Genomic DNA, 17,386 nt, shown 5'->3' with positions numbered 1-17,386 from the left:
TAAGACAGGCAAGTACACAGAAGAGTTTTTTGGAGTAGGTGTGCAATATAGGTGGAGACTGTAACACAATGGAGAGAAGTTGCTTGAAAATTAGATCTTAAAGTTTCGTAAGGGAGTGCAGGATGGTAGGAGCTAGCAGAATCTGAATAGAGATGGAGTTCCAAATACTTGTAGGGTAGCAAAATAAGAACAGACCTCTTGTCTTCTTCATTCTGCACTACACTCCAGTTTAGAGATGTTTCATCTGTGTGTTTTGAATAATTTACAGGAGCATTCTTCTCTGAGTTTATGCCACCAGTTTATGGATAGAAGCTTGCCCTGGCTGACAGTATCCTGACGAGCTAGAATCTATATTTACAATAGGAATTGAACCATTGTAGAATTATGTTTTCCATGCCCACTCTAGAAAAGAGCAGGGCATTGCTCATGATCTTTTTTTTTATTTAAACTTGTGACGACAGCCTTTCATTGACAGCCTTTCATTGAACTTACCCAGGAAAAGCAGGCAGGTGGTAGGAATTAGTTTGCAAGATTATCTTTTTCAAAGATGTAAAACAATGGACCAGCAGGTTTACATTGATGTCAGATTTTCATGATATCCAGTTAATTGATTTCCAATTGATCTAAAGTTTACAAAGCCTGTTGTTATCCTGAAAATATGGTGCGGATCTGTTACACGGGACCAATGTAGCATACTCCTCCTCTAGTTCTAGATTGCTCTTCTGCAGGAATGGTAGGATCTGTCCTTGTCTTGAGCACCCGGATAGATATTTTAGGCCAGGGAGACACTAGTCACATGAAGCAGTGGTCTCGTCAGTTCTATACTTTAATATGCACTCTGGGATGATGTCACCCTCATAGAATCTGATCTTTTACAAGATGGGAAGACTTGAAAGGGAACAACAGAGTTTGCTAAAGTGAGTTCAATTGGGTCTTCGTTAGGATAATGGTATCGAGTCTGTTTCCTTTGCATGCTGAACTGCTTTGTGGGTGATGATAAGAATGATGTGCATTGTGTGGATGGGTCGGATGTCGAAGAGGTTGTTCGGACTGGCTGTTTGAGTTTGGTATGAGTAATTGCTGTGTTTGCAGATTCATGAGTATTGTCGGCCTATGGAAGAGACATGAGGGAAACATATCTGGGAAATCCCTGCTCCTTCATATATCCAGATGTAAGTGAGACAAACCAGGAGTGGGAGCATTTTGGAAATGCCCAGCAAAAACATTATTAATATTTTGGTCTTCTGTTCAACCAAGCAGGCAGAGTTATAAGAAACAATTAAACACATTTCATGAAGTTTGCAAAATGATGAAGCATAGTTTGTGTACAGGGCAAGGTAGGAGTTTTAAATGTAAGGACAACATGTCATAGTAATAAAACGTTTGGCGTAGGGACGGGCAAACAACATGAAAGATTAACACACCTGTGCTGGATATTCCCTTTCTTGACACCCCAAAACCTGAGCTTCTAAAGAGCTAATCTTCTGTTCTTTTAAACGGAGTGTGCTGAGCAGCGACTGGAGTTTAGCAGCTAAATCTTCTTTTGTGTCAGATGAGAAATCCTCTTCATCATCGACTCTTTTGGTGGTGACTGAATAATATTTCTGTTAGAATTAAAGCTAGGTTTAATACGGTGCCAACAATAATACATCGTTTTAATATGTACAATTGTATTCACTTTAAAGTAGCAAAACGTACGTAATGTTTATAATGTTACCCATACGGATGATTACTGTATTGTAAAAATGAAGCATGGCATTGAAGAATAGTGGTCTCCAATGTATTGATTTCTTTGCTGTGGTAAATATAAAATGGCATTTGTATTTTTGATTACAGAAAGTACCCAATAATGAGTCCCAACACTACTAGAAATTTGCAATGGGGAAACCGAATACATCAACAAAAGCAATTAATAAGGATTCACAACTGCTGCTCCTAACAAATCGTCAATCCAGGACTCATTTCCACAAGTGTTCATTGGTATTAGAATAAAAGGCTTCTAGAGCGGCAAGACAGAGAGTTATTATATTTAAACACTCAATCTTTGGGCTGGAAAGCTAACATTTGCTCGGACATAAATCCAGTAGTTATTGTTGTAAAAAAACACTTTCCCATACATTTATCACGGGTAACTCTTCAAAGCTGACTAGTGCCAGTGGCTTGATCATACTATGCCCAGACGTGGGTCCCTTGCTCACTTTGCCACTGGATTTAAGCAGCCTGGCTGATGAGGGGTGCTACCCCCCAAAACCGGCCCCAGGATGCTTGTTTCCGGTTCAGGAAAAACCGGGCTTGGTAGTTTGGGCTGGACAGTTCCAACGAGGCATAGGGTCATGACTGATTTGCATATAGCTGGGTCTGAACTGAGGTGGCGAAATGAGCTAAAGAACGATAATGGAATAATGGATTCAACCCATATCTGTGGCTGGGGGTGAGTGTCTGAAAAGGTTCGGCGCTCCGTCCATCATCTCCTTTTATTTGCTTTGATCATACTTGAACAACAGAATGCCAATACTGATACACAATTCTCACCTTACAACCGGTGCATTGAAATGAAACAATGTCACCATAAACCTCTTTTTCTGTTTGAATTAATCAACATTTATTCGAGAAATCACATATATGAATCAAAAGCAGAAAATTACATCCAATTTAAAATTTTGAAAACATCAAGCTCCCTTTACCCACAGAATCCTTTTTTAATACATCCTTTTACCCACCACAACTTTTCTTTTATACCCCCTCAATACACCCTCTCTGTCAGTCTTCTCAATCCTCCACTAATTACACTCCCCGCATATCCTAGCACACCCAAACCCTGGCCACCTTTCAAAATTTCATATTATACAATCACAAAAGTAAATCAATAAACACAAAAGCCAAACAGAAAACAATTCTCAAAATGCAAACCTTTCAATTTTTGACAATAATTTGTACACTTGATTGACCACACAAAAAAAGGTTGACGGGTTTCAAACCCCTCCCCATATGGATTTCTCTTCAGGACCAAAAACTTGGAAAAACATAAAACACTGTGTCTTGGTTATTGACCATATTCACAAGAGTCACCCCTGCTTCTATTACCGCCTCTCAAGAAGTCGGCTTACCTTATTCTATGCTGCAAGACAAGCCGATCCCTGCTGTACTCTCTCACCCCAGTCAATAATGTGCTCCTGCAGAGACAATCATACCATATCAGTCCTGAGTCCCAGTACGCTAGTTTTACTAGTCAAAAGAAATCTACATGGTATGTGTTTAAAACAGTTCTTACATTTGTATGGGTGATCTGTCTAAGACTGAGAGCCGACAGATCAAAAATAGGTCTTAAATTTCCCGGCGTGTATCCTAGGCCCCACATGGAAGACAACAAGAATTATCCATTAGTTTCAAAGTGGGTATTACACTGCGGTATATGAGGGTCCAAAAAGGAGAGAGTGGCCCCTACCCTTTTCAATTGTTTTCAGCCCGCAGATCCTTCATTTGATTTTGGTGAAGATTTTATGCGCCTCGCTTAACGCTTTCCTGTAATAAAAAAATGCCATATTTTACCAGTTGTTCTATCTCGCACATTGCAAGCAGTCTCTCGTTGGGGGCTCGTAACTTTAACCCGCTCGCATCATATTCGCTCGCACCCCACAATACATAGCTAAAGTAATGAGACAGTTGGATGACCAAGATCTCTATAAGAAAGTTTAAAATATCAAACGTGGGAACTCTAAGGAGAATTTTTTAACATCCTGAAAGCAGGCTACGAACAAGTATTTTGGGGGAAAAAAGAATATGACTATTTACAGAATAAACATCCTAGGATTCCAATGTTATATGTACTACAAAAGGTGCATAAAAATGAAACTTGTCTGCCAGGAAGACCAATAGTTTCGGGGTGTGAGTCCCTAATGGAATCCATCTCAAAATTTGTAGACCATTTTTTAAAACCTTTTATGGAAGATGTGCAATATTTCCTCCAAGATACCACAGACTTCATCAACAAACTGGACTCTATGGAATTTGTTGAGAAAGAAAATTTCCTAGTAACATTGGATGTGGTGTCTTTATACACCCAAATATCCCAGGACGAAGGGATAGCAGTGTTGACTTCTTTTCTGGACAGTAGAACAAAACTGGCCCGAACGAAATTTATAGTGGAATTGGTTAGTTTCGCATTAAAAAAGAATTACTTTAATTTCCGTGGAGAATTTTATTTTCAAATAAAAGGAGTAGCCATGGGGTGTCCCTTCGCCCCAGAGTTGGCAGTGCTCTATATGTCTAAATACGAGGACAAATTATAACAACAACCCCTTGTACAGTTAATTTGTAGTTGGGTACAATTCATAGGCGACATTTGTATGGTGTGGATGGGAGATAAGGAACAACTTCTCTCTTTCCATGGCTGATTTAACAACAGTACAGCTGATATAAAATTCAGTATGAACCATTCACACCAAAAAATTGCATTTTTGGATGTAGAAGTGTATGCAGCAGACGGAGGTCTGCTGATAACTTTATACAAGAAAACAACAGATAGGAATAAAGCATTACATTTCACTAGCAATCACCCAAGAAGTCTTAAAGAAAATTTGCTGTACGGCCAATTCTTATGCATAAGGCAGAATGTTTCTTTTAATGATGAATACATCCAACATGCCAACAACCTGATGGATAGGTTAGTAGATTGAGGATATCCCAAGAAATTGCTTAAAAAAGCAATGAAAAGAGCATGGTGGACTCCACGTGAGGCACTACTAGAGAGAAGAGCAAAAATGCCAATGGAAAGAATAGTTTGTGTGTCAAACTTTTGTCCCAATTCTAATTGGTTAAAAAGTTTATCCGTCAAAATTTGCACTTGGAAAAAAATCTAGATCAGCCTTTGACTTCAGCTCCGCTCTTTGCTTTTAAAAAAGATAGAAGCATTGCAAACCAAGTGGTCAGAGCTGCATTATCTAAACCAAAGACTAGTACATTTCTGTGATTTTATAGGCCTGCCTTCAGTCTCTGGACATCACAAATGTGGCACATGCATATGTTGTGAATCTACCCTAGGAGGGACTTTGTTCTCCCAGAACTCAATCCATTGGAAACATGATACTTTTTGTACTTTAAGTCCAAAAAAGTGGTCTATGGGGTACTTTTCCCCTGTATGAAGTTATACATAGGCAAAACAAACCAGGAAGTCCGATACAGAATTTCCCAACACAACTCAAGGATCCCAAAAAAATGTCCAAACAGCACCACTAGTGAATTATTGGAGGTTGAATGCACATACAGAGAACGAATTCAGATGGACAGTAATTTCCAAGGTAGAGCATGACTGCAGAGGTGGCTATTTGGACCTCAAACTAATACAACGAGAGGCAATGCTGATTGTGAAATTCAATACAACAGTAGACAGATTGAATGAACTCTCAAAGATATATAAGCTGTGAGGCACCAGTCAAGTACAGTAACGATGAATTGCTAGATTTATGGACATGCCACTGTGCATCCAAATGCCTTTAAATGCATTTGTTGGTCCTGCCTCCATTAAATCTGCAGAGATTTCAGAAACTGCTCCACCGAGTCAGATCCAGTCCATCTTTAGTACATCAACTTTTCTCAAAAATTATATATTTTAAAACAATGGTCTGGTGTGCCTAGTAGGCATGTACACTGTGTAAGTATGTTTAACAACTGAAGACCATGATCAAATTGTTGGCTCCATCGAGCCCATACTAAAATCCCCATAGGTCAGTGGGACAACGCTAAGCTGGAACTTGTGCCGACATTTAAATCACTTTTGCTCACGGTTACCGCTAAGCTTCCTGGCGGCCGGGGAGGAGAAACATCGCGTCAGAAAGGCTTGTTTCAAAGGTAAGGATCAAGCGCGATTAGAGCTGCTGAATAGGAGGCGCCCGCCCCGAGTTCTTTTGAGACATTAAAGTTTTTTCAAAACGTGAGGTTTTTTTTAAATATGCGAGTGAATATGATGCGAGCGGGTTAAAGTTATAGCCCCCAACAAGAGACTGTTTGCAATGTGCGAGATACAACAACTGGTAAAATCCGGCAGTTTTTTATTACAGGAAAACACGAAGAGAGGTGCACAAAATCTTCACCAAAATCAAATGAAGGATCGGCAGGCTGAAAACAATGGAAAAAGGTTGGGGCCACTCTCTCCTTTTTGGACCCTCATATACCACTGTGTAATACCCTCTTTGAAACTAATGGGCAGTTCTTCCCGTCTTCCATGTGGGGCCTAGGATTCACGCCTGGAAATTCAAGACTTTTTTTTGATCTGTCGGCTCTCGGTCTCAGACTGATTGCCCATACAAATGTAAGAACGGTTTTAAACACATACAGTGTAGATTTCTTTTGACTGATAAAGCTAGCGTTCTGGGACTCAGGACTGATATGGTATGATTGTCTCTGCAGGGATTGACTGATCTTGCAGCATAGAATAGGGTAAGCCGACTTCTTGAGAGGAGGTAATTAGAAGCAGTGGTGCATCTTGTGAATATGGTCAATACCTAAGACACAGTGTTTTGTGTTTTTTCCAGCTTTTGGTCCTGAAGAGAACCTTGTATGTGGAGGGCTTTGAAATGCGTCAACCTTTTTTTGTGTGGCTAATCAAGTGAACAAATGATTGTCAAAAAATGAAAGTTTTGCATTTTAAGAATTGCTTTCTGTTTGTCTTTTGTATTTATTGATTTAATTTTGTGGATGTATAAATATGAAATTTTGAAAGGTGGGCAGGGTGTGCTGGGATATGTGGGGAGTGTAATGAGTGGATGATTGACAAGACTGACATAGATGGGTGTATTGAGGGGGTATAAAAGAATAGTTGTTGTGGGTGGAAGGATGTATTAAAAAAGGATTTTGTGGGTAAAGGGAGCTTGATGTTTTCAAATTGGATGTCATTTTCTGCTTTTGATTCATATATGTGATTTCTCGAATAAATTTTGATTAATTCGAATGGAAAAAGAGGTGTATGGTGACATTGTTTCATTTCAATGCACCGGCTGTAAGGTGAGAATTTCGTATCATTTTTGGCGTTATACTGTTTTTGGTGGAATAGGGCTCAGCAGTGCTGATTAGAGCCAAAGCCCTTCTTTTTTTATTAATCATACTTGAGCCACTCGTCAAAATGACTGATCCAGTGTGAACCATGGCCACTTACCTGGAGGAGAACCCGATTAGGGGTAGCAACAGTTCCCACAACCCAAGCCATGTCCAGCACTCCCACTCACCTTTAGCTCAGCAGCGGTGGGAAACAACACGGGAGGCGGCGAAAGGTGGCAGTGAAACATCTGAGGATGAAAAGAAGTTTCAGGAGCAGGAACGGCTAAAGACGAGGGTGGGTGTGTGGTGGGTTCAACTAGGGAGTATTATGTACAGTAGTCTTTTTCCCTGTATTGCGTGACTGTTTTGAAGAAGCCTGGTAAAGTGCAACATTAGTGTAGACTAAATGCAAAAGGTCCTCAATAAACACGCCACCATCCTAAACCACCTGAAGAGGAAAGGCGATGTTGACATTTCTTTTAATTGGGGAGATGCCAAGATGACATCACTGCTTAAGTTCCACAAGGTCATTTGAAACTATTCCTATAAGAAAGCACCTTAGAACTGCTATTCAATCCCTTGAATACTCACATTTGGATGGTGGAATGCCCAGCTCCATGACCTTCCAGGCTATACACTGGCCTCTTGCTAAGTGCATCCTATAAGCTGCAGGACATCTCATACTGGGCCTCTAGAAATATTATCTAATCTACGCCATATTGGTGAAACTCCACTGGGATCCTTTGTCAGCATATCCCATCTTCAACACCAGCTGTACCATTTACAAATCATTCACAAGCTGTACCCGAGCCTATCTTGCTGACAAGCTTGCCATCTCTGGAGGCTCTAAGCTTACCCATAGCCAGGTCACCATCAGACTGGAAACAAATGTGTAAAAAAACAAGCAAAACATGGCAACAGTCTTTTTCCATCTATTCACCCTGAATAATATCCCACTATATATCAAGACTGCTCCAATCCTGTTCCAGTTCAGAAAATAGTTGGAGACAGATAGACCTCTTTAAAGACCATTAAATCATGATCCAGTGACAGACCACAAACTAGCTACCCTCAGTGGTCGTCGGTACGGGGGTGGCGTTGCAGGGGGGTGGCGGGGAGTGTGATTGGCTCAGGGGAGCCTGGGTGCTCACCAATCACAACGCTGCAATGCAGCATTGTGATTGGTCCGAGTACCAGGGCTCAGTGCTCAGACAGGGGCTGGGTGGCCTGGGCGTGTTCTCCACCGGGAGGCCATGCAAAGTGCCCATGACGCTTTGGCCATCCTGAGACGGCCTGCCAAAGTGTCATATGCACTTTAGAGTGCAGCATACACTCCTCCTCCCCGCCATCAGGGGAACCAAGCCCCGCCCACCAGTGATGATACTAAAAATAAAATGATAATAACTTCAGTTATTATCATTTTTTTTTCTTTTACACTGCTCCATGAGCTGTGGGGTGGTGCTCCTTCTCCTTAGCGGAAGAGCCACCACTTAGCTACCTCTTAAATCATATTTTGACTGCATCCTTGCCTTTTTACACTCCACAGTGCTCCACTACCTTTGGCTAGGTTTGCGCCACACACATACATTATACATGCACACACAGCCTAGAGAAGGCAGACTGACAGATATCACACATCTTCAATGCTATGCCTTCTCTTCCACAACCTGTTCTTTAATTGAATTCATTTTAATGCCCCCATATTTTTTCTTTCCTACTCTACAAATAGGTATACGTGTCCAGATAGAGAAAAAAAGAGAGAGAGAGAGACAGAGACAGACATACCCAGAAGAGAAACACATGGGGTGTAGCCATGATGGTGGAGGAGTATAACGTATTTCACTGCAAACCTTTTCAGCCTTCTCTTTAATGGATCGCTGCACTTCCTGATGCAACTTTTATTGGCACTGCCTAATGAAGCCCCCACTAATAAAGGAAGAAAAGTAATGGAGGCAAATAAAGCAATGCTCAGGTCCAGAATGGCAGCAATGGTGTATTGAAACTTAATGGCCCCCACTGCAAAGTACATTAGGGGGCACGCTCTGGACCCAGTCAGGAGCTCCCATGCCAGGGGAACGGTGCCCGTACACAGTGCCGGCGAGTGCTCAGCACTTTGTGGGCTATTGTTGCGTCATTGGATAGAGGCAGATAAAACAAAGCCCATGCCAGAGAAGTAGACAAGGTGGTGCCCTTTAGCATGAGAGGTGGAGAGAGGCATCCTGGAGGAATGGCATGGACTCTTCCAAACAGGTGCTGCATGCCCATACACCGGGGAAGTGGCGGTCTACTAGCCTTGATGGAGGCAGAGGAGCAGCCCCAGAGGATTAGAAACACCACCTGGTCCTTGGTGGGGCCGAACTCCGACACACAGAGGAAGAGCCAGAACTGATCCAGGACGCAGAGCCCCAGCAATATCGTAGGAAGAAGTACCTCACCTAGGACAGTGTGCAAGTGGTATGGTGGCTCTGCAGCCTTCGGGTAAGGGTGTGAGGGCATGGGCTGCTGGTTCCCATTTGGATTACAGCACTTCCAAGCAGGCGGCCCACCGGGGAGGGGTGCCTGAAAGATTCATACTCAGGAAAGGAAGCTCCTCAGCAAGAAACTATGTAGAAGGGAGAATATTTAGCACCTAAAGTTGGAAGAGTTAGCAAAATAAAAGCAGCACAGGGTATACCAACAAAGTCCAATGTTAATTATGCCCTAGAGGCCAGAGGAGGGAGTGCATATGTAATGTATTGACTCCTGGAATGCACTAAGGTTGACACTCATATGGTGCAAAAAGGTCAGACCACTGATCCTCCTTTGAGGATCTTTCGGTAAGAAACACAGCGATCTCCCTTTGGAATGTGAATAACACAGCTATTCAGCATATGCACTTTGACTATGTGAAGGAACCTACAGAATGAACATGTTGGAAGCCAATCAAAAAGTCTATATAGAACCCAGTAACACACACAAGCACGAGGACAAACATCCATATCCCTGTGCTTTCGTGCTCCTAATGAACTTTGTAAGCAGGTCAGTGCCTATACCCAATAATCCAAATGAAGAGGAAAACACAAGAAAGGCATTACTCCAAAAGATATACTCTATGAGCTTGCGCTAGGCAAGGCAGAATATGCTCAGTGACCAGATCACACTCGAACAAGTGATTCAGCGGACCAACCTAAAACGTTATCTTCTCCAATCGCCAGAGCTTTATGGAGGACCTGTTCCGTAGTCAAGGAAAATACATCTCAGTATTGAAGGATAAGCAGACAAAAGTTTCACATGTAGTCAAACAAGATTTTTTCAGTAATGGAGAACAGGGTTTCCACGTGGAGGACTCTGGAGATTCACATGAAGGGTAGCTGGAAGCCATAAAACATGAACTATTAAATCTGCAAGGTCATATAAACTGCTCAAGAAGATATATAGTTAGAAGTTGGGATGAACACTCAAATGCCAAAGGAAAAGACATTGAGGGGTACATGAAGTGGCTGCTCCACTACATCCATTAGTCTATTGAAATAGGTGGCATGTGACTTAACCCATCCCATAGTGTGGGGTCAACACCAGATGAATGCAGAAGAATGAAAGACATTGTAAAATGTGTCTACAACCTAAACTAATGGTAGAGATAATGGTAGTGGCCTGATGCAAGGAATCTGTGTCTTTAAGGGGTACTGGTTACTGTTATATCAAGACCTCTCCCAAGGTCACCATGCAGAAACTCTGTAGTTTCTGCCACATCACACACTTTCTGAGTGCTGGGGACATTAGATATAAAAGGGGCATCCTGTTGACTGATTTTTCAGTGGGTGTACAATTATAACAGTAGTGATCTTTGCATGCATAGGATCTTCGAACGAAAGGAGGCTGCTTTCTCACTTCAAAGAAACATTCGTTAACACTTAAGGAGTAGATGATGAAGGAAAGTATCATACAAAAAGAAATAATTCAAATGCAAATCAGACACTACAGCTCAATGAACGAAAAGCTTAAGGAAGACTACAGCAACAACTGCTTAAGGAGGTCAGACTACAAGTGGAGAAAAGTATTTGGAACGAGAGCTACTGGGGCTACCAGTTCATATATGCCCTAATTATATGGCCATGGGAGCAGTGTCCTATCGTCTGCCATTGAAGTAATTTTATTTCCTTGCAGGACAGTTATCCTTGAGGGTCAATTAAAGGTGCACCGTCAATCTCAGGGACAGGATCCAAATCAGTCAACCTCAGTCTCGTGTACAGAGGTGAAACGAGAGAGCAGCATTTGGCGTACTCACAAGGTTCAGGGGATCAGACAATAAGTTCAAGGTCAGTGCTGGGATGGTCGGCACTATGGTGCCCGAAGAACTGGCAATGGAGCCAGTCATGCCTGGACCACTACCACCATGACCTCTCCTAAGACTGGTAAAAGTACCTTTAGAGGCAGAAGAGAACAGATCGTGCAGGAAAATATGCTTTAGTAGAATCTATTGCCTGTAGGCTGGCAATAAAGGCATTAAAAAATAGCATTCGAAACCAGAAGGGGTGGTTCAGTTCCTATTTCAAATATGTCCTGGATCTCAGCACTTGTCTGATGCACTGGTGATGGGACCAAAGTGGCACCAATACATGACTCTTAACATTCAGAATACGAGTAAGAGACACTGGGCCACAAAGACTGATTTATTAAGTGAAAACACATCTATGTCATTTGATTTAAAAATTGATTTCCACGGGTTTCCATAACTGATTAAAAGCTAAAAACTCCTTAATTTCACGAATATGAGCTAGAGAGTGAGAAGAGAATTAATTGCACACCATTAAAATACTTTCCCTAATCCTAATTTTCTGCCATTAAAAAACAGAACAAGCATCGGCAAAGCCAAAAGGCCCCTCTTTTTTGACCCATTGGCTTTGTCAAAGCTTTATACTTACTGAGTTCACCATCTGCAAAAAACCAAAACAAAAGCTTTATGATGAAGATGCATACATGATGGGAGGAAGGAGCAACATGGAATGCATGGGCTGGAAGGTGGATATTTAACAGGGGAAGTAGCACTTAAGGGAGAGAGCAAGAAAAAACATTCACAGATAAAAATATTTCCCTGAATATGAGCAGTTGATGAATTCAAGTCATCCACTCAAAAGGATGGTTAACAAATTATGCTCCAGAGGAGGGACAAACACAAGAAATGGAAGAAAACCCATAGAATATGAAAAGAGCAAAGAAGATTGACAAAAAGCCAACTAATGGAAATCAATGGTCAGGCTCTGAGCCCACTGCAAGTTTTTTGTATGGTCCAAAAGAAGTCTTTTGAAAACAGCTAAAAGTTGCCAGTATCAAAGATGTAAAAATTGGAGATAACTCTGGAATACAAAAATCAGTACAATTCCAATCATTTAGAAATTCATTAAAACGTATTGAATTTGAATCAAAGAGGATAGCAAATCTATCTAGGAGCAGACAATATAGAAGGTAAACTTATTGATTCTCCATTTGAGAAAATAGATACATTTTTTACCCCTTTCCAACAAAAGACATTCAAGTATAGACAAGGCCAGAGCATCACATGAACCCTTCACCCTTTCAATGCTAGGCCTCCCCCCAACCCCCCTGTGCTAAGCATTTTTTTTACTATTTGGGGTAGTTCACACTTATGCCTCTGTAGCTTTTTGTCCACATAAGATATCCATGCCAAATTTGCATCCTTTTCTTCCAACATCATGAGGATTATAAAGGTACCCAGGGTTTGTGGATTCCACTTGTGGGGACCCAGAAATTTTCCAATATACAGCTAAACTTTGTTTTTTGGGGGGAACAATAGGGAAAAAGTGCTGCAGAAGAAAGTGTCTGGTTCGTTCCCTGAAAATAAATAGCATCAACAAAGGGTTTGTGCTGCTGAAATCACCATCTTCTCGGCTTTCAGGGACAGGCAGACTTTTATCAGAAAAACAACATTTTATATACAGTTTTGGCATTTTACTGGTACATAGCCTATTTTTCCTATTTTTTGTGCTTTCAACCTCCGTCCAATTAGTGGTAGAAATGCGTGTGAAACCAATAATGTATCACAGAAAGCGATACATTTCCTAAAACTAGACAAAAGTATGAATTCAGAAAGGGGTCATTTGTGTAGATCCTCCAAGTTTTTTTTTTTAATAGAAACTAACAGTTGAAAATAGAAAATATTGAAAAAAACAGCTATTTGCGCCAACGTTTTCACCTGTAACTTCTTCTAAGTATGACAGATTTTGTAAAGCAATATATTGTTTCATCCGCTAAACCCTTCAGGTTGAGGGGATATATAGCATTTGTAGGTTCATCAAGAACCCGAGGAACCCATAGCCAATAACTGAGCTTCGTCATGCAATGGTTTTTCATTGTGTACCAGGTATATTACAATTCGTTTGGTATAATATAAAGAGTGAAAAATAGGTATCAAGGAAACCAATATAGTTCCGAAATGGGAACAAAATATAGAGTTTATAAGCAGTGGTCTTTTGCACATCTCCAAAATTGTGGGTACCCATACAAGCATGAGAATTAGAGGTTAATTTTCAAAATGACTTTTTTTTTAATTGTCTTCCATTTGGAAGGCAGAAATGCAAAGAAAGTCAATTAGTATTAACACTTAATCTACTATTCTGTGTTCCCCTAAGTATCCCAATAAAAATGCTAGTTCACCTGTGTGGTTAGGTCTAGTGTCAATGACAGGAAATGGCCCAAAACGCAACATGAACACATCAAATTATTCAGGTGAAAACGGACCATTTTTTTGCAATGTGCTTACCTGTGAGTTTTGAACCCTAGCTCAGATTTTTGTGATGGAAAGTTCTGGAATCTGTGTGGATCCACAAACTTCCCCCCACCCAGCATTCCCCAAAGTCTCCCGATAAAAATGGTACCTGACTTGTGTGGGTAGGCCTAGTGCCCGCAACAGGAAACGGGCCAAAACACAATGTGGAAACACCACATTTTTACAGTGAAAAAGGACCCTTTTTTTGAAAAGTGCCTAACCTTGAATTTCGAACCCTAGCTCTGCCGGCAACTAGGAAAACCTAGCAAACCTATACATTTTTGGAAACTAGACACTGAGTGGAATCCAGGATGGTGTGACTTGTGTGGCTCACACCAGGTTTTGTTACCCAGAATCCCTTGCAAACCTTCTAAAAAAACACATTTTCCTCACATTTCTGTGATGGAAGGTTCTGGAATCTGCGTGGCTCCACAAACTTCAAACCACCCCACATTCTCCAGAGTCTTCCTATAAAAATGGTTCCTCACTTGTGTGGGTAGGCCTAGTGCCAGCGACAGGAAACAGCCCACAATGCAACGTGGACACCTTACATTTTTCTAGTGAAAACAGACCTTTTTTTTTGCAAATTGCCTAGCTGTGGATTTTGAACCCAAGCTAAGGAAACCTAGGAAGCCTATAAATTATTGAAAAATAGACACCCAGGGGAATCTGAGATGAGATGACTTGTGTGGCTCTCACCAGGTTCCATTACCCAGAATCCCTTGCAAATCTCAAACTTTGTAAAAAAAAAGAACACATTTTTCTCACATTTCGGTGATGGAAAGTTCTGAAATCTGCGTGGATACACAAATTTTCACCCACCCCGCTTTCTCAAAGTCTCCCAATAAAAATGAAATTGCACTTGTGTGGGTGGGCCATGTGCCCGCAGCAGGAAAGGGCCCAAAAGATATTGTGGAGACATCAAAATTTCCTATCATAAAACAACCTGGTTTTGTAGGGTAGTGAACCTTAGTTTTTGGCCCTGGGCTCGGCAGGCATTTAAAAATGGTACCTCACTTTTGTGCGTAGGCCTAGCACCCACAACAGGAAACAGCCCACAACGCAACGTTGACACATCACATTTTTCCAGTGAAAGCTGAACTTTTTTTGCTAATTGCCTAGCTGTGGACACCCAGGTGAATCCAGGATGGGGTGACTTGTGTGGCTCCCACCAGGTTCTGTTACCCAGAATCCCTTGCAAATCTCAAACTTTTTAAAAATAGAACACATTTTCCTCACATTTCTGTGATGGAAAGTTCTAGAATCTGCGTGGATCCACAAACTTCCACCCACCCCGCATTCTCTAAAGTCTTCCGATAAAAATGGCATCTCACTTGTGTGGGTGGGCCAAGTGCCCGTGGCAGGGAAGGGCCCAAGACGTATTGGGGAGACATCAAAATTTACTATCACAAACCAACCTGATTTTACAAGGGGGCCCCCTGGGTTTTTGGCCCCGGGCTGGGCAGCCATTTGGGGAACCTACCAAACCCACACATTTCTGAAAACTAGACACCCGGGGGAGTCCAGGGAGGAATGGCTTGTGTGGACCCTCCCAACTTTTCCCTAACTAGAATCCCCTGCAAACCTCAAATTTAGCTGAAAAAATCAAATGTTTCTCAAATTTGTGTGTTAGAAAGTTGTGGGATCACTGGGCTGACACAGATTTCCCACTTCCCAGCTCGTCCCCAGGTCTCTCGTTAAAATTGGTGCCTTCCTCGTGTGGGTGAGCCAAGTGCCTGCGACAGGCAAGGGCCCAAAACTATTGTGGACACATCAAAATTACCGAACACAAAACAACCTGGTTTTGTAAGGGGGCACATGGGGTTTTGGTCCTGGGCTCGGCGGCCATGTAGGACAACCTACCGAACCCACTGATTGCTGAGGTATGGTTTGCATGGAACCCCCAACATACACAGAATCCCCTGCAAACCTCAAATTTTGCTGAAAAAAAATCTACATTTCCACATATTTCTGTGTGGGATCATCGTGCTGGCCTAAATGTACTGACCAGGGGACACAGAGACATATTTCTACATCAAACAGCTCTGAATCTTCACAAGGGATGTGAATAAACAATCATGGAATAAGATTACATTTAGTACCACAAGTGAAACCTGAGGATGAGATTGACATGCTCAGGGAATCACCTGGTCTAATGTATGGTCATTTTTAACCACTTTTTCTTTCTTTTACTGTTGAAGAAGAGTGACAGTATATTTCTGGTCCTGATGAATGTCCATTAACCTATACAGTCAGCTAGGGGCAGACACATGTTGCCCCTTTTGAGATAGGGTGGTTGTTACCCCCGGTCTTCACTATTTTTAAATATACCCGAAGGGGGCACCAGAATAAAATAGCTTTGCCCACCAGGAGGTAGTTTTAATCACTATCCCACTTTTTGCACTCTGCTCCTCACTCACTAACAATACCATCTTGCTCATCAAAAACACCTCAGCTCCTTCCAATATTGATGGGAAGTGTGGCCCACACAAGAGAACTTGAGGTCCTTGTGTGGGGAGGGAACCCAATGATGAAACAGGTCACCTTCGGGTAAGTGAGGATTCTCGTCCTTAATGCTTTGATGCCCGTCCTCAAGGCTTCCCTAGGTACATATTGTGTATATAAAAATGTCCTACCACACAGCATTCCCTTCAGTCTCCCGAGAAAAATTATACCTCACTTATGTGGGTGAGGCAAGGGCCTGTGACTGGGAAGGGCCAAAAACAAATGGGTTAAGGGTTTTTACAAAAATACATTTTTAGCCGATTCTGCAGTGGACACCCACATAAGTGAAGTATAATATTACTCAGGAGAGCAAGGAGAATGCTGGGTTGTAGGATATTTGTGCTGGCACAGTGATGCCACACAGAAATGTGAGGAAAATGTGTTTTTTTTACATACATTTTAGGTTTCTAGGGTATTCCGGATAGGAAAATGTTGGGGGATCCATGTAAGCCATACCTTCCTGGACTCCCCCAGGTGTCTACTTTTCAGAAAACTGTGGCTTTTGTAGGTTTTCCTCGATGGCTGCCGAGCCCGGGCCAAAAACACAGGTCCCCCTTGCAAGACCAGGACATTTTGTAATTTATGATTTTGATGTCTCCGCAATAAGTTTTGGGTCCTTGCCTGTTGTGGGTATTTGGCCCACCCACACAAGTGAGGTACGATTTTTATCAGTAGACTAGGGGGAACGCAGGGTGGTAGAAGATTTGTGTCAGTCCAGTGATCCCACAACTTTCCCACACAGAAAAGTGAGAACAATTTGATTCTTTCAGCTAAATTTGAGCTTTGCAGGGGATTCTGGGTAGAAAAATATTAGGGGTCCATGCAAGACATACCTGGACTCCCCTGGGTGTCTAGTATTTAGGAATGTCTGGGCTTGGTAGGTTTCACCAGATGGCCACTGAGCCCGGAAACAAAAATGCAGGGGACCCCCCTTGAAAAACTAGGTTGTTTTTGTGATAGAAAGGTGGGCACCTGAGTTTTTGGTCCCGGGCTTGCAGACATCTAGAGGAACCTAAAAAACCCATAATTGGCTGAAAACGAAACACCCGTAGGAGTCAAGGTATGTGTGGCTTGCGTTGATCC

At 42.0% G+C, this 17,386-nt stretch overlaps 1 protein-coding gene across 1 annotated transcript in view; it reads right to left on the bottom strand.

The window, feature by feature from the left end:
- The window catches only part of C10H10orf67 (chromosome 10 C10orf67 homolog), a 2,378,031-nt gene that overhangs the window by 1,811,226 nt on the left and 549,419 nt on the right, over positions 1–17,386 (bottom strand). The window contains exons 8-9 of the mRNA XM_086939822.1: positions 11,937–11,948; positions 1,425–1,604 (exon numbers count right to left, since the gene is read on the bottom strand). Coding sequence (XP_086795948.1) covers positions 1,425–1,604; positions 11,937–11,948 — 192 coding nt within the window. The remainder of the gene's footprint in view (positions 1–1,424; positions 1,605–11,936; positions 11,949–17,386) is intronic.

This window comes from Lissotriton vulgaris, chromosome 10 (genome assembly GCF_964263255.1).
Source record: "Lissotriton vulgaris chromosome 10, aLisVul1.2, whole genome shotgun sequence".
Classification (NCBI taxonomy): domain Eukaryota; kingdom Metazoa; phylum Chordata; class Amphibia; order Caudata; family Salamandridae; genus Lissotriton; species Lissotriton vulgaris.
This window is presented reverse-complemented; position numbering and strand designations above follow the sequence as displayed.